Here is a 25,466-nt window from a genome sequence, read left to right as displayed (position 1 = left end):
CGAGATTCAGATTTATTTCAAATATTCTATTCTATCTATCTGTTCTGTGACGGGCACCGCGCAAACAAATCTCTTTAATTTCATTCTGATTGTTCTGCTTAATGCTTTGTGTGAAATGTTTCTAAATTCTTGATACAAATAAAATTGTTTGGTGGCATCATTTTAACTTTAATTATCGAACAATTGATGGTATTGGGGGGAATCGTTTCACGAAAAGAAATTGTTCAAAAATTAATCACAAAATGAATTGGTATATAATAAATAAGCGTATTAAAAACACACAAACACATACATAGACAGAATTAAACAAAGAAAACTCGTATCCTTGAACTTTTAAATATTTATGTGCAGGTTAAGGATATATCTTTTAGCGCAATTAACGTTATTTTGTACGGCCCAGCATAATAAACATTGGAAAGGCGAGTATTCGGAGGTCGTACAATGGTTGCGGGTATTCGAAGCAAACAAACCATACGAACATTAACAATTGCGCAATCTCGTATTGTTTATAAAGACTTGCGATGTTTTGTAGCAATTTTGTAGCCTATGAGGCAAACGAACTCATGGTACGGGTGGTGTAAAGCTAATTATTGGTGGTAGGACCTCTTGTGAGTCCGCACGGGTAGGTACCACCACCCTGCCTATTTCTGTCGTGAAGTAGTAATGCATTTCGGTTTAAAAGGTGGGGCAGCCGTTATAACTATACTGAGACCTTAGAACTTATATCTCGAGGTGGGTGGCGCATTTACGTTGTAGATGTCTATGGGCTCCAGTAACACTAGGTGGGCTGTGAGCTCGTCCACCCATCTAAGCAATAAAAAAAAGGTGGTATAGGGCGTATTGAGCCAGAATAGACATCACCTTTTCAGCTTATTTCTGCCACGAATCAGTAATACATTCCGGTTTAAAAGGTGCAATAGCCATTAAACAAGATGATTTTCTAAGACAAGTATTTCTGTGTACAAAGTTTTCTTAGAATCCGAAGTTGACTAATGCCGAATGACTCACGGAAAAATGTATGCACTTTTCGTAATGGATATCAATTAAACTATATAAACGCCATATTGCATTATTAAAACTCTATGGTATAATTAAGGTAATTGTCATCTAATCTTCATTCTTGATGAACTTTTTTTGAAGTACATAATATGTTTCTTCCGTTAAAGTACATTCGCGCATTGGCAAATGCAACGATGCCAATAATAGTGCTTTTGGCCGGGCGAACTGACAGCCCCGCTATTGCTATATCACAAGAGCCCATTGACATTACAATATGTAACTCTTTTTTTATGTTTGAGAGATTACTGGTGGCCCGGAGGTTTTTCGAGTTTTTACAGGGCAGATGGGCGAGCAAGGGTTCAGCCAGTAGAGGGGTGGGATTTGCTAACAGCTATCCGAGCGCCTACAAAGGAGACCTAACAATTCAAGAGTAGCGCGAATGAATCTACTACCGGATCGGAATCGCGACCCGCTGAGAAGATCCGGCGAGAAACTCAGTGGGGTGATGTTTAGTTTAGGTTGCAGGTCGAACTCTTTGCCGAGTTCGACGAGAACGGTTACCGGGGTGTGTAATTCTCGATAGCATTGTATATCATTTCAACCTATCAAAGCGGGCAGAAACCGACCGAATAGACAAGCCAACAATATCTACTCTAGCATCAATCAGTATGTTGTATTTTTTACCCATAGTAGTATAGTGTGGAAAGATAGTAATTACCTGCGACGCCGTCTCCAATTTGTTTCTTCTGTCAGCAAGAATATTAGGCCCTAATTCGTTTTCGTCGACTTGAACCTTTTTCTTTTCATCTGCAACAGCGTTCAGAGATTCCTGCAAAAAAAAACAACATTTATATGTTTATCCTTCGTACCCGAGCTATCATTAATACGCTTTTATTAGTTTCAGACGTATGTATGTAACGGAATCTTTGAACATGATTTTGACCCCCTTAAAACGTCGGATCAACTCCAAATTTGGCATACTTATTAAAGACCGATCACAAATCAATATTAAAAAAAAACAACTAAAATTTAAAAAGAAATAATAGCTTAAAAAACTAAATGCATGCAATGCATGGTATCAGTAGTTATAAATATTTTATAAAGAGATATGAGTAGAAGGGTTATTTTGATAATTTTCTGAAAAGCACCCCACGCTTTTTTTACAATAAAATATTTTTTTCTTACACTATTTTTAATTCAAATTTATTAAATTTATTTTCTATTTTTTAGTTGGATTTTCTATAAAAGCGTATTTTTTAAATTTTTTTTAAGCTATTATTTATTGGAATTTCTGTTGCTGTAGTTGAAGGCCCACCCATTTACGTAAATACCTCCAATTCAGTTAAGTTCAGTAACTTAGTATTCAAGTTAAGTATATGTGGACGAAATCATATTGTAAAACAACTGACTTAACTTTCGTTCTTTAAGCCGAAACGCGTGATTGATTCTCGGCGGATAATGGCAGGATAGTGGTACACCCACTCGAGCGTTAATATCATTAAAACACACACCAAGTATAAAAGAACGACAACAGGTTAGTGTTTATATCAACAATGTTTATTAAACAGGTTGTAACTATACTGAGAACTTAGAACTTATATCTCAAAGTAGGTTGCGGAATTTACGTTGTAGATGTCTATGGGTTCCGCCGGTTCCGGTAATCACTATAACACCAGGCGGGCCGTGAGCTCTTCCACCCGTCTCTAAGCAATAAAAAAAAACAAGCATCCTGAATAAATTAAGTTTAATTTGGATAAATAACCTCAAAAATCTACAACTACAAGAATCTTTAAATAGTCGATTCTAGTTGTTATCATATTATTATAATAAAACAGATTACGTTTCATCTAGATTCAAGTATTGGTTATTTGCCACGCTCTGTCGCATAAACTAGAATAATACTCAGTAGCTATATCGTTGAATTAAAACTATGCAGAACTAGATTCGGTTGACTATTAATAACATCGATTATTTTTTAAAGAATAGTTTTTTAATCGTAACCAAATTGATTTAACATCTCTTAAAAGACAGCACTTTTAAGAGCTGTGCTTAATGTGACAGCAATGAGATGTATGAAAACCAAGGTCAGTCGCATCTACCTAAAGTTCAATGTGCTATATTTACTAAACAATGTCAATATAAAATTGTGATTTTCGCGTTAGAATATTAGTCATAACGTATTCAGCTTTATTAAGTACAAATACTTATTTATGTATTAAATGATATTATATTCAGTATTACAAAATAACGAACGAGAACCGACAGGAAAACGGCATTAAGCGCGTAATTAATTTTGACGAACGTTTCGCTATAATTCAAACATCCTATAACCCTGAGTTTAAAATACAAATAATGATACATTTAGAAATTGCATAAGAAAATAATAACCTGGGCATTGTCCACGGTGTCGTTTTCAAGATCGAACTTCTTGAAAACGGGTTTTAAGGAGGTGTTGCTCGTATTTCTAGTTTTACTCTTCAATTCGCCGATGAGCGAACCGAAGTTGACTCCGGAGGGTACGCCCGATTGTTTTTGAAGTCGCGCTAGTAGTGGCTTTTGTTTGTTGGTTTCAATACAACTTTCCTTTTCTTGTTCATTGTCTGAATATTTTCGATAATCTAAATTACCCTGTTTAGTTTCAGATGAGCTTAAATGTTTTATCGTATCGGCTATCTCGTCTATGGATTCTTGTAGTTTTGTCGCTTTCTCGCTGAAATTATTTTCTTTAACTAAAAGCTTCGAATCAATAGGTTTAATAGCAGGAACATAGTCTTCCTCGGTTTTTAATATAACGTCTTTATCCAAAGACAAATTTTGTATGATCGACTGTATTTTGTCACCGCTTAAAATAGTTTTTTCGAGGAATTCCGCTAATTTTTCTTTTGGCGGACTTTCTCGTCTGTTCAGTTTCTCAATGTTTTTTTCATTTTGTTGTTTTAATAATACACTTGGAGTTATTATTTCTTTACTGTTGGTTATATCATAACTTTGTGGCACATGGGGTTCAGTTATCTGTTTCCGATGTTCGAATGTAATATTTTCAAGGACGTTATGTATTTTTTCATTTCTTTCCGTATCTACTATTTTGGAGTTTACATAGTTTTCATTGCAATCATTAATGGAATTATTTACTTTTTCTAATTCATTTTTCTCGAGTGACACTTTCCTTGCAGGTTCAACGTTCTCTTTGTTTGCAATATTAGTTATTGACGAACCCTTCGCGTCTGCTAAAGGAGTCGTTTTCTTTTGATTTTCTATATTTTCATCCACTCCGGACTCCGAAAATCGGACTTCAGGTCGTTTCTCAGGAATAAGAAACTTCCACAATAAATATATCAATACCAATGATATACTTATGATCGATTCGAAAAACATTTTTGCTATTTATTTCTCATTACATCACTGACTAGTTAATTCAATATAGTTTGTTTATTACGCTACTAATTTCAACGTTAACAATCCTTGAAGGTTCTGCGATTCAATTGTGATAAGGTATCAATTGAGCATTCATCTTTTGGCACATTAATATCCGCACATTACATATTGCATTAATCTAAATTATATTTTTTCACTGCACTTCATCGCACTGCTCTGAAATAGTGACGTTTAAAAATGAGTTTTTAATAATAGCGCGTAAACAAAGCGTGTGCGGCAACCGATTGAAGCAGACTGCGGATTCCGATCGGTCGTCACTATCATCTGGTAGCGGACACTGTACGCGTGAGTCATGAGATCCTAGTAAACGTATAAACATTACAAGCGGCAGCAAAAATATGACGCACAATGAAAACGACAACCGCGTCAAGACCGGTAAGTTCATCTTCGACAGAACCTTGAACAGGGAAAATATACGCCCAAACAGAGGACGACCTCAGATATATTTTAAATACCCAGAGTATAAGCTCATAAAAGCGTATTGCCACAACTAATTATCTACTGACATTGAAACCGACCGGAGTTTTCGAGCACCGTTATTACCAGACAATATTACACATAGCATTACAATGCGTGGCCTCATTTTGAAACAGGTATTAAAAATTCTTAACACATTGGATAAGGAAAACATCGAATCGTTTTTCCTGACATTCTGAAGCACAACTCAACGATACACGCTATGGTTTAGAGGTAACGAACGTGTACCAAATATGTCAACTTGCCCCGGCCAAATTTGGCGAGAAGCACTAAAATTATGGACACTTCATTTATGAAATGTCTAACAGCAACCCGTTTTATACGTATATCTTGTTTTATTAATTAACTAGAAATAGGAAGGCGTCAAAAAGCATTGTGCCTTAAAAGGAAACGACGAAAGTTAAAACATCAAACACAATAAGGCACCATATTAGAGCAATATGGGATGCATCTATTACAAGTGCACGACGAAACATTGACAAGACGTATTAATATTCATTGAAATTCCAAAGTCCTCTTGAATACAAACGATCACGAATGACCCGTACTGTTTATAGAACAGCCGTAACACGTAGACTTGGACCAATGAGTGCCAAAACAGTTACGGCACGTGTGCAAGGGAAAGTATTAAAATTGATTGAACATTATAATTTCACCTATTTATTACGACGATTTAATAAGTTTTATTTTTATAGATGTATTTTTTCTAAAAAGAGAGCGAATTCGTCGCATCGTATTAATTTAATATTGAATTTCGCAAGGTCAATGATAAAGATAAAACAAGAGATAAAGCGATAATAATAGAGATAGGCAACGTGCGACAGTGTTACTCTAGCAAGAAAAAAAAAAAACAATTTTAATTAAAAACTTAGTATAAAATGCTAAAGAAAAATCCCGATCCACACACTTGTGTACATTCGCTAAATAGACAAAGAGATTCAGTACTTAAACAAAACGATCGATGATGAATTAAAATTTATAGAAAAAGATTTCACTTTTCAAAAAAAATATAATTGAATGTGTATAATTTTTCGCGAACACACAAAGAAACTAATTAGACTGGCGGCAATTAACACTTTTATGCGGTTAAATTTAAGAATGGTTTTTATTTCACATCACCGTGTGTAGGAGAAAGTGTTTTTTTAAAATACGATTCGCGAGGCGAGGGACATTTACGCGACCACCATCGTCGGGCCCGTCAAAACAACTGCCGGTGCCAATACGTCTCGATGACCAGCCGGCAGGGTCACCGTCGAGTGCATTGACGGAGCCACAAGATATTTATTTTAAAACATTCCTAATTTAAATATTCACAATGCAAATTCAGAATAAACGAAAACAAAGCTTGGTTAGTGTGAGACGTTATGTATGTATGTACGTATATTATCAATGTAAATAACGTAACAGTGAAGTAAGATAACAAATTGCGGAGGCGTGTCATGAAGGCTTACTTCTGTACCGATTATAAATAAGAAGACGAATGTAAGTTATGAATTTATATAAAATACTAGCTGAGTCCCGCGATGTTACCCCCGGGTATGGTCGTACCGCGGGTGAGGCCGTGGAGCGAAGCTAGTCTAAACAAAGTAGCCTAAGGTACTCCTTACATGATCATCTACCCTATGAGTGTAAGCTCCGTCAAAATCGGTCGAGCCGTTCCAGAGATAAACCGGATCAGACAGACAGACAAAATTTAAAAAATAATAATTATGTACTGTGTATGCATACTTACGCATTTAGTAAAAAATGTTTATTTTATTATTACAAATCGACACTCCAATTTTATTTATTTGTACAGATTTAGTTAAGCGAATTATCCGATTTAGATTTCGCGTTTGATCAAAAAAACCCTTTATGGTTATGAGGTCAGGGCCCAATACAAGGTTTTTAATAACAATTATGCTGTCCATAGAACTTCAGATGATTTGCGGTGAAAACAGACTGAACCCGAAGATGTTCTACCACAACTCAGAATATGTTTTTATTGCCATAAAATAGAACGCTAAAGTACAATGAACGGTCTTATTATTGAAGAAAAAAAGAGTTCAAAAGAGTTTAGATAGTCATCGGAAGAACAGATATGATCAAAATAAATGCACGTCAGAGGTGGGGCATTTAAATTGTAAAGAAAATTATATTAGATTCTTATTAATTTCTTTATTAACAAAAATGAAACACCAAGTTTCTAACCTTAATTTATTGTTGTAATTCATACTATTCGTATTTCGAAGTAACTCAATATTGTCTACAGTAGACTGAAGTTATACCTTAATCTATATATTAATACGTGAAGCAAAAACTTTGTACCCCTTTTTACGAAAATTACGCCATCCGAGAAGTATGCCCACACTCATAGAGAATATAGAGAAGGAGTGCAGAATGCTAATTTTTTTATAAATTATGCATAACAAATACATTAAATTGATTAAAAAAACACATCAAACATTAGACTCCAACTTTTGTTATTGTTTAAAGTTTGTGGTCAAATTAAGAATAGATTAATATTGTTTGCCTTTAATATTATTTATCTATAGTATACTCTTGGCGATGTTCTTTTTTTTTATTGCTTAGTTGAGTGGACGAGCTCACAGCCCACCTGGTGTTAATTGGTCACTGGAGCCCATAGACATCTACAACGTAAATGCGCCATTAGTAAATGCAATTTAAAGTCTGTGATTATAAAAGTATATTAAGTAGCCTTTGACAATAGAACCATAATATTGTTTAAACTTATAATTTCAATTAATTATAGTCGAATTTCGACTACTGGGGGCCTCTTAGTACAAAAAAAGATACATAAGAAAAGCCAATTGACAGTTTGCTCGTGTATAATAATAACTTACTAAAATGAAGTATGAAAATAATAAATGCCCTCAAAAAGTGAACGGGAAACATAAAACAAATAGATTTGAACAACGTGGCTACGGATTACGAACGGGAAACGAATTTCGTGCGAAAATAAAACTATTATTACTGCGGACGAAGAAAGCTAAATATTTTGGAACTAATGTTTATGAAGCAGTTTGTGTTCGCGAAGCATTTACACGATTAATCCGGAAACCATTGTTAGAAAGTTAATGGTTTTAACATATTATGGGAATTTTAACGACCTACACTTGCACTGAATAATATATAACTAACGCTAAATATTTTTGTTAAAATCAAACTATTTTTACTGGTGGTAGGACGTCTTGAGAGTCCGGGAGGGTAGGTACCAACGCCCCGCCTATTTCTGCCGTGAAGCAGTAATGCGTTTCGGTTTGAAAGGGTGGGGCAGCCGTTGTAACTATACCTGAGACCTTAGAACTTATGTCTCAAGGTGGGTGGCGCATTTACGTTGTAGATGTCTATGGACTCCAGTAACCACTTAACATCAGGTGGGCTGTGAGCTCGTCCACCCATCTAAGCAATAAAAAAAACACAAATACAAATAAACCATTAAACGACCGTTTCTTATTAGATGACTATTGAAAAGTCACAGTTAGAATAGATTTCATACTAACATCAAATGCAAAAAATCTTTTTCAGTAATTAGAAGACATTATAATTAAAGGTACTTTTCCATTTTATTTCCCTTTGGAGCCTTTGCTCACTCGACTTTGAATATTTAACAAAAATGGAAAACCGACTTCAAATATACATTAAAAATAAAATGTTAGGATCGCCAGTGTAGTCGAAGTTTTATTAAATATACATTATAAATAACTCAAAAGACACTGGTCAGATTTTGATCTAACTTCGATCGGACATGAAAAGAACCAGCTTTGAAATAAAATAAAAACAATAACTCAATGGGAAACACAGTGGGCAATTCCATTGATAGTTTACTTCCTACTACAAAATTCGGAAAGACAAATCTTTATAATACTGGGCTGCGTTTATATTGCTCGTATTAAAAACGGTAGCAAAATAACAAGATCACAGCGGGTGGGCCAAAAACTATATAAAGCTCACGAACACACGGCCAACCTGTAACTGGGACGCTTCGCTATAACTCAACGCATCTTCGATGGACGTTACATAAATTGAAAATGTCCCAGGAGGCGATCGCGACAGTGCGATTTGCACACTTCGCGAATTCCGAGAATATTTTGTGCACGTTAAGTCATTGTTTGGATAGTAGTATATCGTTTCACAAAAATATTTCATAATCTATTATAAAAACTTTTACGCGAATTTGAACCGTAAATTCAACGGGTTTAGGGTTCTAACGCAAAACGAAATAATTGTTTACGTCTCGGATACAGTGAACAAGATATTGAGGGAATTTAAACGTATTCAAAAATATTAACATTTTTACCAGACGACTCTATATTGACTTATTATGATTATATGCGTTAATGTCATGTACATATGTATATTCATCGCTGTTGATAAATAATTCAATACGTCTTATGTTGTTAACTTTTTGACGTAGTTCAACGGCTAATTCACGAAACGACTCGGACAAAATCAAAGTTTTAATTTCGACTGCTTCACGACCGAATTTGGTAGTATATTGGTAATCTAGTCGGGTATAATTTATGAATGTACCTATATAAGTTTCATTTTTAAAACACAATGTTGCTCCGACAATCTATATCTTAGTAGAGCAGCCACGGTAACCGAACAGTAGATCGATAATTATTTTATTACCATATCAGAGAAGCTGAGTGCAGTGAAGTGCGCGTTTGGGATGGTATGGACATGTGATGAGACGCAATGAAAATGAGGTTGATAAGAGTGTTAACTATGAATGTGGAAGGATATTGAGGAAGAGGTAGACCTAAGAAGAAATGGATGGATTGCGTGAAAGACGATATGTGTAAGAGGGGAGTGAGCGAAGATAGTGTATATGATAGATAGAGAAGTAAGTAAGGAGAAAACATATTGCGCCGACCCTAGGTGACTGGGAGAAGGGCAAGAGAATGATGATGATCTGCCAGTCTTCTTCTTTTACATCTATAGCAAAAATGCGCTGTTTTGAGCTGTAAGATATTTAATCCATTGGATTTTTCACATGTCACAATCTATGGGCTCCCGTGTATGTTTATAATAAGACGGGTCCCAAAATTATTTCGAGAGGTGAATTACAAAGATAAATGTCGCGTATTAAGCGAAATGTCGCTTTAACCAAACAGCCTTTCACTCTCCGATTTATTCACAGTTTATTTTTTTTCATTGACCAAATCATACTACATTTTATAAAAGAATAAAAACTATAAAGTCAAATATAGTAATCACCCAAAGCAACAAAGTCAACATGTTAATGCACACAAAATAATATCATCGTTCTGCGATAAAACTAATGAACCAGTGAAGTGGGCCTACCCAATACTCAATAGTTAAACCGATTAAAGGATAATACTTCAACGTTTAACTTATAATCGGCTTATAATGCTGCTGCACATACGACCTTCTTAAACTGAAAAAGGCAATGCTAAAGAGTGTTACGATGCACCATTTATGGAGAAGTCGGCTTGGATCGAGAATGACGCTTGCATTAATGTACTGCGATTCGACCTAGTATTAATGTGGATCGATTAAAATAAGTTTAATTTGAAGAATGTTGAAGGTTCTAAGAACAAGGAAAATTGTATAGCAAAAATTTTATGAGTATATATAAAAATTAATAAGGCTCCTTTATTTTGTCGTTCAAGAAATAGGTAAGTATTATATAAGTGTAGTTTTTAATTTTTTCCTTACTTAGTGAAGATGTATTAATTCTGGATTGGATAATTCTTAAAATATTTCATTATATTTGTTTTCAATTATCCTTACTTTTGTAATTTTAAGATGTTGTCAATTAATTGCACTATCGGTTGTATGTATGTACCTACACTAAATTATACTTATAATTGAGGTGACATTTGTCATGTACTTCTTATCAGTTTGTCAGTGTTTAATATTGATGACCACTTTGTTGGTTGCATTAAATAAATAAATAATGTGATGTAATTAAAATTGTAGACAAAGCCTTGAGTTTGTAGTAGATTTTTATTTAATCGTGAAACTAGATTCCGTGAAGGAAAATATAAATACATATAAACTTTAATAAATAATATACCTTTTTTAAAGTTATAAAATTCTGTTTTCATGGTGAAATAAGCGTAAACAACATGGTAATCAGGTTTTCCGCGTTACGGCGTAATTGCATTTGGACGCCGCTTGGCATCGCCGCGTCGCTACCGGGTTAATTTCCGCTGCCGTACATAGATGGCGCTGACATAAATTTAATAAAACCGTTCGCTGGCTTCAATCTAATATTCCAATTGAACCAATCCAATAGTTACAATGAGAATGTTCGAATATATCTTTTTTGACCGTTTTATTTTTAACCATTATGAATAAATATTGCCGTTATTATCTGTGGTGATTTTTCGTTGTTTAGAATTAAAGGACCATAATAATATTATGTTGAAGCAAGTGGTAAGTATCGTACATACATGTTTTAAAAAAAATTAGAATGTTACAAAAAAGGGTAAATCTAAATGAATTTGAATTAAGCTAAACAGACTTTTTGGCGGGAACGTGAGGAGTGAAGTTGTGTGATTTGTTTTATTTTGTCTATTTAGTGTTTCTTCAGGTTTAAATGCGTAATAACGGTGGTTTATGAACTGTTTAATATCTCAAAATGTGGGAAAACGAAACAAAGCCGCTGGACGTAACTTCTCGGAATCCTTCAAAAAATCTCAGTAAACGACCACCATTTTACTGAGATTACATTTCATCCCATATCATCTGATCACATTTCATTTAATTTCATCCCAGTTGATTAATGTCTCAAATTAATAATCTTCATTTCATTTCACTCCATATTATCATTTTTTCATAAAAATATAAGAATATAAATTAAAATAAGACATGACCTAAAGGTCTTAGTTACCAGGTCATAAAATCCCTTAAAAAAATTAAGCTAAACAACTTTCAATTTTTTTTTCGTGTTCCGCCAATATGTACCGTATTATGTAATTATTATGTACAGGGTCATTATTCCCTTGACTTTTCGGATCTCAATATAGAACAAGCCAAACACCATTGGCTTAAAACAAAACAACGGTGGAAAGGTCAGGACTGCGATATGAGGTCGGGGTTTTTCTATAAATAACACTATGATGTTAGGCTGGGCAACAGTTCAACTCTGAACGTCTTATTAACTAGTTTAAGGGCTCAATGATTATTTTGATTGAAGAAAAAAAATACTAAGATGCATTTGAAGTTTTTGTGTGTGTGAAATATGTAATATTTATTATTATAAAGTTCCTTTAAACATTTTTCTAAATATTGATTATAAAGCTAAATAAATATGGCCGCATGTGTCAGAGCCGGAATAATTATGACAATATATGGTTCGTTATTTTACTGCATACTTCGACGCAGAAGTACGGCATTTTTTAAATAATTCAATCGCTTTATACTTACTTTAGCCTTAAACTGAAGCGAATTATCAAGCACGTGACAGAAGTCGGTAAGATTTTAATACATATCGACACAGTCGTGGTGACATAGTCGTCGTAGCCTAAAGGATAAGAAGACGTCCGGTGCATTCGTATCTAGCAATACACCGGTATTCGAATCCCGCAGGCGGGTACCAATTTTTCTAATGTGTGGCATCATCCTGCCACGGCTACCTGAGTGCGGACCTGCGCGCAAGAATCAGGTGATGCGTGCGCGCGCCAATCAGGAGCCAACGCGCGGCCGCGTTATCGCAGGTGACGCCGGGCTGCTGCGCCGGCAGTCCGCCACAAAGCCTCGTACTGATCGCGCGTTTCTCTCTCATTATTGTAATTTCATATATTTGTTAGTCGTTTGTTTTGTGTCTCGTTAATTTGTTAATAATCTGTAGTGTATCGTGTTGTCGTAATATATAACTATTTCTCGTATTGTTTCGTTTAATTTACCGACATCGCTTTGCTTGTGGCCGGACGCCGTTCGGGTTCGATTCCTGGACGTATCGACAGTTAGTGGGTTGATACCTGAATATAACCCGCTACAATTGGTGACCCCGACGTGATCGTGGATCGACGTGCATCATGGCTTCCAAAAAAGATAAGAGCAGCGCGTCGACTAGCGAAGATACCGGCGGGGGAGTACTGTGGCGGACTGCCGGCGCAGCAGCCCGGCGTCACCTGCGATAACGCGGCCGCGCGTTGGCTCCTGATTGGCGCGCGCACGCATCACCTGATTCTTGCGCGCAGGTCCGCACTCAGGTAGCCGTGGCAGGATGATGCCACAAATGAAATACGTACTCAACAAATGTTCACGATTGACTTCCGCGGTGAAGGAATAGCATCGTGTAATAAAAATCAAACCCGCAAAATTATAATTTGCGTAATTACTGATGGTGGGACCTCTTGTGAGTCCGCACGGGTCGGTACCACCACCCCGCCTATTTCCTGCCGCGAAGCAGTAACGCGTTTCGGTTTGAAGGGTGGGGCAGCCGTTGTAACTATACTGAGACCTTAGAACTTATATCTCAAGATGGGTGGCGCATTTACGTTGTAGATGTCTATGGGCTCTAGTAACTACTTAACACCAGATGGGCTGTGAGCTCGTTTACCTATCCAAGCAATAAAAAAAATTAATAAAAACATACCTCATCACAACACACCTCACTACAATACCTTTAAAGAGGGCAACAAAAAACGCACGTACTTGCTAATCAATACGAGCCCTGATTCCCCAGTGAATAATATTCGTTTAGGCGTGCAAATCGGAACCGGCATCGTCCATTACCAAACAACGAACCTTCGCCTTCCTGGATTACGTTTGTTTTATGTTTTTGACAAGCTTTTACTGTTGTTTAGGGGCGCCATTAATTCGCGATCTCGACGAGTTTCAATTAGGGCGCCAATAATATCTGAATCTTCTAGCAAAAGGGCAACCAAGGGACAGAAATGTAGTTTCAATTCTTCTTCTTCTTCTTGCTCTTATCCAACTATGAGGGAGACGCAGCATGTCCTCTTTTTTCTTTCAGGCCTATCATACGTCATCTCTGGACTCACACCCATCTCTCACATATCCGCTTTCACATTGTCCATCCATGTATTTTCAAGGCGCCTCCTCCTCAGATTTATTTTCAATAATGGAATGAAATTAATAGCGTGTAATAGATTGTATTCGTGTTAATTTTCAAAGAAGTAAATTTACAAATGCGATTTATTTTTCAAAGTAATATATTAACGAACAATAAATAGCTTGACATGTTCCGTATTTAGTTATATTAAGTGCTACTTTTAGAAAAGGTATATTCCACTATTTCGTAATTTTTTTCTTTATACAACATAAAACAACATGCTTTTATTAATTTGAAACAATTTATACGCGTCACTATACATAAGTTCAATAACCTTTTAAGTTTAGTTAATTGGGGCAACGGAAGTCGTATTTATCACGATAAAACAATTTTAATTATCTATGTCGAAAAATTGTTTCTAAGCTTTTGAGCGTGATTACATTAAATGTGTATGATGAAAACTGTAAATTAAATATGTGTGTGTAAATATGACTAAGGTTGAATCAATTATTTAGTATTATTTTTATTTACAAAACAATTACCTAGCTATTAGAGATAATATAAGAAAAATAAAACAATATTAAATAATATCTTCGCTGTCTCATTGCTACTGCCGGCAGGTGCGCATACTGCCCACCTGATGGTGAGCACTCATCACCCCGCTCATGGACTTCAACAATATCAAGGATAAAGCCAAGTCGCTGCCTACCGCTATTTATTATGTACTACAATTATAGTAAATAAACTCTAACAGATACGCTAGGCTTTATTAACTACGTCTACCTTCAAATCAAACTATTAAAACAAGTTATGCGAAAGGTTAGATACTTTCATGGAACTTTCAGTGTTCTTGGAGTTCACGTTCAAAATCTACCGCCGAGACATATGTTTGTTTAGTGGTATATTACGGGTTTTTGTGAAGATTTTAGAACTGGTAACGAGACCTTTAAGCCAAGTCTTATTTTTACTTAGATTCAGTTACATGAAAAATTACATGAAGCTAAATGAGATGGAATTGATTAATTTGTGATTTTAATCAATTAGGATATAATTAAAGGAAACGACATGAGTTAGGATGAAATAAAATCTCAGTAAAATTGTGGTTTTGTCCTGAGATTTTTTGGAAAAACCCGAGAGGCTACACGTCCAGTCGCTTTTTCTTTCATTTATCCGCATTCGTGCACTTTCACAGACGCTAAACAGCTAATAAACCAAGGTTATTGCATGCTTAAACCTGCAGGGACAGTAAATTAACAAAATAAAACAATTCAGACAACTACGCTCCTCGCGTTTCTGACAAAAAGTCGAGTATTCTGTGTCTCACTTGACGTTGATGAAATCCCACACACTGTGTACTAGTATTTTACGTGAAGCAATAACAAAAAACGAATATAAATTAAGAACCTAATTTCTGTTTCGATGTAAATGCCTTGCGGCCAAGGCCGCGCCGGTATCACGCAGGAATATCTCGAGCTTCAGGTACTAACATATACATTAGTAATTGAATCCTCCGTGTCATAACAAGACGATTACGAACGTTTTCAATATTTCGATTAATAAGTATGTTTTAAATGATCGCAAAAAACAAAACAAAATACGAAAATAATTAGCGAAAAATCTATACATGCTTAACAATTTAATATTCATCATTTTAACTAATAAAAATACGCGTTCTTTTTTCCAACTACATATTTTGTATCTCTTTAACTGTATTTTAGTTTTCTAATGAGATTTTCTTATTCGTATTAGGTACTGAAATAATTTTGTTTTCTTTTATTGCATAGGCGAATGAACAAGATCATGGTCCAGCTTGTGATAAGTGGTCACCAGAGCTCATAGATATCACTTACGAATGGAGCCCACATTTGAGTCTCCATCATATAGTGCAGAGGTGACCAGCCTTTTTTTTCATAGACCACTTTCAAAATTTAGCTCGTTCTGGTGGATCCTCTACAGCTACATTTTTACCATGTTCTTCTGAAGATTACATCTATCTACTTATGGAAATTTGCGTTGCGGCTGAGTTTCAACTGCGAATTATAATAGTTTTCGAAAAAAGGGGACCATTGATTGGTTCATTAATTGTGAAAAAAGTATAGTAGCCCAAAAAAAAAAAAAACCTTTATTTTTTGTCTTGAACTCATTCAAATACTTAATGAATACAGTATTCATTATTGTTATCATATTTCAATGTAATATATATTAATATGTACGTTTGTATGTATGTGTGTATGACATAATTTTAATAAGAGGGATGTAGCTGATGGATTGACTGCAAATAATTTACTACAGGAAAACAAATTTATTTTCGTGTACGATTGTAATTTTTTTTTTTTTTTTTTTTTTTTTTTTTTATGGCTCGAGTCTCTTCTTTTACGAATTACTCTGCCAATGTCAGGTAGATAGAATATCAATGATATAGATAGATATAGATTGTAGCAGATGAGATGAATGAGAACTGGAGAAAAATTTGTAAATATTTTTACAGTTCAATGTTATTGCGGGAAATAAAATAAGCTAATGCATTTACAACTTTAGGATTAGGGAATGTTAAGAGATAGTTCATATTAACTGGGAACGGGATGTTAGTGTTAGTTAGTAAACAATATAGTGGTGGGCATTCAACATTAAGAGCGCATTCCAGAAATATATGATCTAAAGTACCGATAGATTTACCGCAACTACACATAGGAGAAGGTTTAATTTTTAGCTTAAATAAAAATTGTGGTGAGCAAAAGTGACCCAATCGAAGCCTGATAAGTACACTAGTTATTTGCTTGTTGAATTTTTTGAACTTATAAAACCAAGGTTTGATAAACACACTAGGATTTATTTTAGAATATTGATATTTGTAGGTTTCCCATTGCTTTTGCCAGTCTGATACGAGATTAAGTTTAATATTATGAATAAGATCACGACTTACATTCGCGTAGTACTCACAATCACCACTATGTGTTGCTTCTTTAGCCATTTGATCCACAGTTTCATTCCCAAGAATTCCTGTATGTGAAGGGATCCAAACTATTTCAACTTTGATGTTGTTTTGATGACAGGTGAACAACAGGTTTTTGATTATACAAACTAGCGGATTTTCTAAACAATTCTTTATCGGATTCTTTGAAATGGCTTGAATAGCACTAGAACAATCACTGAATATCGCGGAGTAGTTAATTTGTAATTTTATTGTATGTAACGTAATGCAATTTACGAACTGTGAACCCCTGTTTTTTGACACGCCAAATGTCCCCCCCGGACCCCTGGGGTTCCACCTAGACCCTAAGGGGATAGTGGTTGACCCACCCTTAAAATCTGAATGCTTTACTGCTTCGCGACTGGCCTAGACAAGTCCATGATACATAACCATCCAGGCTTACCACACGCCGTACCGCCAATAATTATGTAAATTAAAATATTTGCGAGTTTGATTTTTAATATACGATGCCATTATTCTTTCTTCGTGAAAGCAATATTCGTAATATTTATTATCCTTAGAAAATTGGTGTCGTCCCTGCGGAATTTGAACATCGGCACTGTTGCATTGCACGATACGAGTATCTTTTAGACCACGACGACGACTTTTAATAATTTTTAAGGGCTTTACCTACGTCTGCACGGTTTTATCGTAAAGCACCTAACATTCGTTGTCCTGTCACTTCGTCGACAGCTTTGTATTAAAACATGCAACAGGATTTATTGCGTAGCTCACAATATGGAATAAGCTAGTTTGCATTTCCATAGTTCACGGCAAGGAAATTATATTCTTTGGGCCGTATCCGCGTCTGCCTTCGAAGACAATAAAATTGATTCATGTTTGGTTTATGCTCACAAAAAAATCTTTATGGTTTTCTTAAATTCGATTCTAGTATACATGTAGAGTGTTTATTACTATTTAGTAAATATGTATATATATTTTTTATAATCTGCGGACCTTTAAATGTTCAAAAACAAAATATACGTTATGTATCCGGTTTAGTGAAGAAAAACACTATTTTGTTAATTTTGATTATCTCAAGTTCAATAATGACGAAATAAAGTATTCAATGATTTAATAACTGTGGAAGATTAAAGTGTACAAAACCTGAAAACAAACACAAATCTTTCTAAAAGCTATATTTAAAAATATGCATGTCCCTAAAACGTTTCTTCTATCTAATTAACATTTACATAATGTAATGTTTTATTTTTAAATGCAACAATGACACATTTGGAATTAACTTAAGGCTGTAACACACTTCCCGAGGGGGAGGGTGATGGGAGAGATGCGCTCCACACTAAACGCTTCACTTTCCCCCCTTTGCCTTTTCATGAGTTCTGTCTCATGCGAGGCTCGAACGTGGGTTGTTGAGCGACAGGAGGTTTAAGTCGGCTCGACTTCGACATAACCCGCTCGCCATCCCCAGTGGACGGTGGGAGTCAGGCGATTTGCTCATGACCAAAAAAAAAAGGCTATAACACTGAAGGAACTTACATTTATTCTGTTCTTTGCTCTTTCAATGGCCTTGGTTTCGTCTCTCTCAGGGCTGAGACGGCAAACTCTGGCACGCCAGTCATTAGCTCCCGCCGCCTGAAGTGCAGCAAGCCTGCAAGTAACAATTAACAACACTTTTAACTAGAAATAACGTTTTTAAAAACAACGGACTCAAATGATGTAAAAATTAATTTAATATTTTTTTTTTCATTAACTACCTTAGTGGCCCTTGTCTTTCGACAATTTTTCTTGTTTGTTATTGCCGTATAGGCAGACGAGCATACGGCCCACCTGATGGTGAGTGATTACCGTCGCTCATGGACGTCAGCAATGCCAAATATTAACTAAACTAAACCGGAAACTAAAACATTATTATTTATTGCATGAAAATGTAAATTAATCATCATTTTCGTCGACAGTAAAATGAGGTACGAACGGACTCTTTCCTTCTAAACTTAAAATATTAATTATTTTAATATTAATTTTAATTCGATTTATATACATATAGGTGTATAGGCTTCCTTGAAACTGACATTTAATATTGTTGTCGCGTATACAACTCGTATAAGCAATTAAACATTTGAAACAATTCTATTTACAGCAAACAGTACGATACGGACTAACGGGGTGGCCTGAACCTTCGTAACTGATAGTATAAATATTTATTGACATTCACTGATTTGTTGCATTAACCTCGTTATCTATCTAAAGCAGTTTGTTTAACCTTAATGTCTAAAACTGATTAGTTTTAGTTTAGTTCAAAGGGTTTTTATTATATCTAGAGGTCCCGCAGTAGTCGAAATTCGACTATAATTAATTGGAATTATAAGTTTGTACACTATTATGGTTGTATTTTATACTTCTATAATCACATATTTCGCCAAGACTATACTATAAATAAAAAATGTGTGCGTGTACTAGTGTACACACGTAAGAAGTGAAACTTGTTTATGGCCTTATTTTTCGAAAAATGATCTACATGCAACTTTCTAGAAATTGGTTAAATAAAGTTAAATTAGATAAAGTTTAAACAAAAGGATTTTATTATCATAGACATGAATACAAATAATACAATTATTTCACTTTACCTTTTTGCTACTAAGATTATTACAGCATTTTAATAATACATCTCTTTGATATCATAATACCCTGGTACTTTTCTTCCTATTATTTTACGTAATAACAGTAATAAATAGCACGGTCCACGTGGTGTTAAATGGGGTTCCTGAGGTTCGTGAAGTTTGACCCACCTTGAGACATGAGGTCGATTTCTCAAATCCGAAACCATGCTTCAGAACATACCGCCGTTAATTATTAATAAATCTCTTTGCTATCATAATACCCTGGTACTTTTCTTCCTATTATTTTACGTAATAACAGTAATAAATAGCACGGTCCACGTGATATTATTAAGTGGGCTCCCTGAGATTATTGGAATTACAAAATGATTTCCGTAATCCACCTGGAGACATGAGGTCAATTTCTCAAATCGGAATCCATACTTCAGAACATACAGCCGTTAATTAATAAAGAAGGCTGTACGTCAGAGTAAAGTTATAATAATACATCTCTTTGATATCATAATACCCTGGTACTTTTCTTCCTATTATTTTACGTAATAACAATAATAGCACGGTCCACGTGATATTAAGTGGGTTACCTGGGATTATTGCAATTACAAAATGTATTCCGTGACCCACCTTGAGACATGAGGTCGGTTTCTCAAATGCGCATCCATACTTCAGAACATACAGCCGTTAATTAAAAGATGGCGCGTAACGGAAAAATGTGACGCGTAACCGAAAAATGTGACGGTAAATTTTTTTCCAACGCCGATAAGGAAGTTTCACTTCAAAAATATTAACAAAGACAAACAATATTTAATCTATTCTCAATTTGACAACAGACGTCAAGAACAAAAGTTTGACAATAAATAGTATGCATGTGTGTGTGCGTCAAATACATAGTATGTAGTGTGTGTAATGTTTTCTTTATTGATTTAATGTACCTTTTATGCATTATTTTAAAAAAATATTAGCATTGTGCACTTCTTCTCTATATTCTCTATAAGTGTGGAAAATTTCATACTCCTCCGTCCGCGCAATTTTCGTAAAAAGGGATACAAAGTTTTTGCTTCACGTATTAATATATAGATACGATTTACAGTTAACGATACATCCTCGGATCATTTGAAGGAGTGACGGACTTATTTCCGAATGTACAATGAATCATCTGAGATGATGACTATTACTGACCTAAAAGCCCTTGGTGTTAAACTAGCTAATTGGCCCCACATAACCGCTAGTACTGTAACACTAATCCGAGATTTAGTGCGAAAGCAGTTTCCTGTTCTGATGCTTCTATCACAAAACATTTACAACTGGTTTGAATAGTAAGTTGGTCATTATTTTAGTATCATTTGTAATTCCAACTCATTTCCCAAATGGGAGTTGCTGTCTAAATTAACGTTATGGTTTTGTCTATTCATATTCATATATGTATTACATTTTAACAATTCTGTTAAAAGCGCGTTGTTTTCGTATGGTGATGAACAGATGTGTTCATTCAGAATCGTTGTCGAGAAAATACAGAGTGTACTTTTTTAGTACTCATTTAATTTTTTGTTAACTTAGCATTGCAACACGAGGCTTGTGAAACCAAAATAATAAAAAATAAATTTAGCCACAAGCTTTATAAATAAAGAACAAAACCAAGAATTTTTGTAAAAAAAGTATGAGAATTTCTGGAAAGTTCGTGTTATGTTGAGAGCTTTTGGGAACTTAAAAAATGAGGCTTATTTTAATACATTTAAGGAAAAAAGAGAATTTATCTGCAGAAAATATTCAAGCCTTTTTCATTTTTAAAAAGCCTTTTTCTTTCTCTCAATTTTTTTCCCTTCACTTGTGACCAAGTGGCTGGTTCAACAGACGATTACGGAATAAATAGGATTACTTTAAGCTCTCAATAATAGGCTTATCACCGTTTCATGAATTTAAAAGGCTCATGAAGTTTTCGATTATTTAAAAAAATATATTGTTGACAAATAATATGGATCATTTTACCATATTTTTTCCTTCCAATTACTCTATTTGACATTTTTTTTGAGGTGAGTGTATTCTTAGTAAAGCTTATTTATAACAATTAGCTATGCTTAAGTAAGAAAACAAGCTTAACCGTCAGTAGAAGATACATTTTAATTTATGCTACCTCGTGCCCGGAATTAATTTCCCTGGGAAATTTTATGTTAATTGTTGCGTCAACGCAACGTTTCCTCAAGGAAACACTTGGCCAAGAGGAAAGAGCGCGAGTCTATTTCAAATATTGTCAACAACTTCATTATGGTGTGGAAATATTATTATTAATATTAATATAATACAAGTATAAATATTTCAGTATATCATTATTCGTCTAAAAACCAGGATAACTTACTATTTAAATATTAATTTATAATTGCCGTTTATATTTATTTACGGCTGTGTTTGAAATCGAGAAGAATTTAAGATTAGTCCGAGATCACACTACTACTATTTTTATTAAGATTTAAAAAATTAAATTTAGAAAAATACTTTTCTATGTGAAGATGAGTTTACGACCCACATGCTAATAGATGGATCCTATAAAAATCACGGCGGGAACAGACATGCTTCTGTAGCCGAAGCAAAATAAGTTATTAGCTAGAAGAGGTATATTTAGCCCTGATGAACAGCTGGCTGCTAGCACTCTTAGATCCTTTAAGCTTAAAGAGACGATTCCACCCATCCAAACGAAATGCGAAAGTACTTCATGGCATAACTAAGCAGGGTTGGATCTTATAATGTTATTAGAGAAGAATATATATAAGAATTTTAAAGGCAAAATTCAACCTTAATCCCAATAATTTTAAAAACGTATTATTTACCTTTCGGCGATCGTTACACCTCTGTTCGGCATGTCCGCATGTGTGGCGCTGCGTTGGACTCCACCGCCGACCCTGTTGGCAAACATACAGATACTGTTATTGTCACGAAACACGGTATATGTAAATGAAACTAAAATTGTAAATCGCCTAAGATGATTATTCGGTTGAGATCAGTTTTCGGGTTTTATGTTATACGATCAAATGATAAACATTTTAGAAAATTGCAGTAATTTCATTTAATGTTTTAATTTAACCATTCTAATTCAAAGAGACATAACCTAAGGAGGGTGTTGACCTTAGGCAGGCAGTCAAATTGTAAAACTCATGCCAAATCTCTGTAGAGCATGATAAAAGGAAGTGCTATGCCGACCCCACGTAATATGGGATAAGGACTAGAAAAGAATGAACCATTCTAGTTCAACTACCGTGAGTTCCATGTAAGATTATTATGAACGACGAACACAAATAAATAAACTAATTGGTACAGGTTGTTGGATAGAATGTGACCCCGTACGCGCAGATGCAACCTTAATACCTATTTGATCCGCGAAAAAGTACTTGTGTAACATTGATGAGTCTTCGACCTCATGTCTAGTTGTGTGTGATGGTATTCACGTTATGGTGTCTAAGAACTCAAGTAACCACTTAAAACCGAATTGGCCGCTCATCAAATTAACTCGAAAATCTTTACGAGAATGTATATTAAATAATAGATTAAAACACCAATATTTATAAATTGAAATTAATAAAAGGTAAGGATCTCATTTACAATATTTATAAACTAAAAATTACGTATTAATTGATTCTTCTCTTTTCACAATCAATAACATTATTATTAGGAAGTTTCACTTCTGTGATTGCTTTAAGTCATAATTTATTATTGAAGAAATGATCATTAAATTTAGCATATACGCTGTCAGAACCATATATTTAAAAAGGACACAGGAAACCTTTGAACAAGAAAAAAGTCCTCTTTCTATGCGATGTATTTTTTTTGTCTATATATTAAAGAGTGGGTAAAAACTTGTATTTATTACATTAAAATTTGGGCAAGCTTACAACCAAACCTTAACTCGGCAAATTAGGAAAAACAATAATAACAAAAGTAGTAAATTAAAAACAAATAATACAAACAAAACCAAAAAATATATACCTTGGCTTCTCGAATTTCTCTTTCAGAGATTTGAAATTAAACAGTCGCTGCTCGTAACTACTCATCGACAACATTTTCACAGTTTTCAATGCACTTAAAAATTATACAAAAAAAAAGAAATCACTAAACACTTATATACAAAATTATTAATTAAAATATAATATTATTCAAAATCACATTTCGACTACGTCATTCCCGTATGAAATATGAACGATGACTGATTGAAGTGATTGACAGGAAAGGGAGCTAGCCGCACGCGTTCTAGTCTGGACGCGTTCAAAGATAAGGATAAGGTCCGAACCTTACAAGTGAAGGTGCATTGTCCACTGCAGATAATAAAAGGAATTTCATTGTTCCAATGATAATTTAAACCTTATTGTTTTTTAAAAAAATATTTAAATTATGCACGAGGTAAAATATGTACTTTAATTTTAAATATGAAATTACACGACTTGCTTCCGTTTGAGGAAATAACAAGAAAATTCTATAATAAGTTTTCCTTTGTACCGTGAAAACTTCTTTTTTTGTTTAGATGAGTGGACGGAGCTCATGTATAATTTTATTATATGATTATTAAAATTTAATTTGATGAGTTTGCTTTTTATCACACGATGTTATTCCTTCACCGTGGAAGACAATCGTGAACATTTGTTAAGTACGTATTTCATTAGAAAAATTGGTACACGCCTGCGGGATTCGAACACCGGTGCATCTCTAGATACGAATATACCGGACGTCTTATCCTTTAGGCCACGACGACTTCCGTAAACGGATTCCCGAGTGTTAAAAAGAAAAGGGTTAGTGTTAGCAGCTCTCTCAGGTTGAGCCCGTGAGCTCACCTACCTGTCAGCGTGAAGTTGGAATAGCCCCTTAGGCTACCAACGATTAGGTAGGAGAAAAAAGTAAGACCACGTACGTCGACTCCATTATTGCCGCAAAGAAGTTATGCAATTCAACTTGAATCATGAGACAGTCGATACACCAACACAATTGGTGGGTGGATTATGGTGTTCATGATGTCTACGGACTACGGTAACTCGTTTGCTTTTCTACAGCAATAAAAATACGCAATGATAAGCAATCCAAATTAATCAGAGCGTAACCTTTGTTTATTGTACCTAAACAATGACGAACGATAACTGCGGAGATTCCGTCATATAAATAAGTATCTATTTTAAAATTTCAAACTATTATTATAAAAATAAAATAATATTGAACATTTATTTAGCATTAATAATGCGTGTTGTTTACTTTTTATTGCTTGGATTGGTGAAGAAGTCCATAGACATTAACAAAACAAGCCCGCAAGATTAAAGTATAAAGTGTGTTATATAACAATTCTCGCAGCGTTTAAACCATAAAGCATGACGGCTTTATAACAAAAAACTGGAAGAATTATGGTAGTTTACATAGACAGTTCCACAGTGCCCTACGACTTAGACCATAATGAAAATCCTAACTTAATTATTACTGTCTTCGTTCTTTAATAAATTCGCAAAAAAATATTGACGCAAGGGGACCTGTGGTCCTTATTTAAATACCACCCCAATAAACTCTCATGTAACACTGGGACTATTGCTATAATATTTGAGAAATTACACCTATTCATTGAAACCATTGATGCGGCACTTAAGTATGGTAATGGTAAATAATATGACAAAAGCCAATATATAAAAGAAAATTTTCAACTAAATTGGGTAAGCGGTATTAAAAGTAACATAAGTCTGATTAAGTAATTACGAAGCATTAAAACTGTAAAGATATAAGGTTAACAATATGTATTCGTGTGTTATAAATTAATATATTTCTTTATGTATATTAAATAATGAATGAAAGCTGAGAAGCTTTCAGTAACAAAACACGGTTAATCGAGTGAAGACTGTAGTGGAATTTTCAATGAAACTCACAAATATCAAAACTTAATTAACCAAATAATTCTATAAATATTTAATTTTGAAATACAGAACAACCAGTTATTTTTTATTTTAAATACAATCCTTTTATCTATAAAGAGCATTAACCTGAGAACACGCGGAAAGTC

The 25,466-nt window shown here is 34.5% G+C and overlaps 1 protein-coding gene across 15 annotated transcripts in view; it reads right to left on the bottom strand.

Moving 5' to 3' along the window:
* The window catches only part of LOC101741882 (supervillin), a 211,992-nt gene that overhangs the window by 15,162 nt on the left and 171,364 nt on the right, over nucleotides 1-25,466 (bottom strand). For all 15 annotated transcript variants that reach the window (XM_062671091.1, XM_062671092.1, XM_062671095.1 and 12 more), the window contains 3 exons: nucleotides 22,273-22,344; nucleotides 18,375-18,486; nucleotides 1,718-1,828 (listed from right to left, as the gene is read on the bottom strand). In XM_062671091.1, the coding sequence (XP_062527075.1) occupies nucleotides 1,718-1,828; nucleotides 18,375-18,486; nucleotides 22,273-22,344 (295 nt within the window). The remainder of the gene's footprint in view (nucleotides 1-1,717; nucleotides 1,829-18,374; nucleotides 18,487-22,272; nucleotides 22,345-25,466) is intronic.

The sequence above is a fragment of the Bombyx mori genome, chromosome 11, assembly GCF_030269925.1.
Source record: "Bombyx mori chromosome 11, ASM3026992v2".
NCBI classification, from domain to species: domain Eukaryota; kingdom Metazoa; phylum Arthropoda; class Insecta; order Lepidoptera; family Bombycidae; genus Bombyx; species Bombyx mori.
This window is presented reverse-complemented; position numbering and strand designations above follow the sequence as displayed.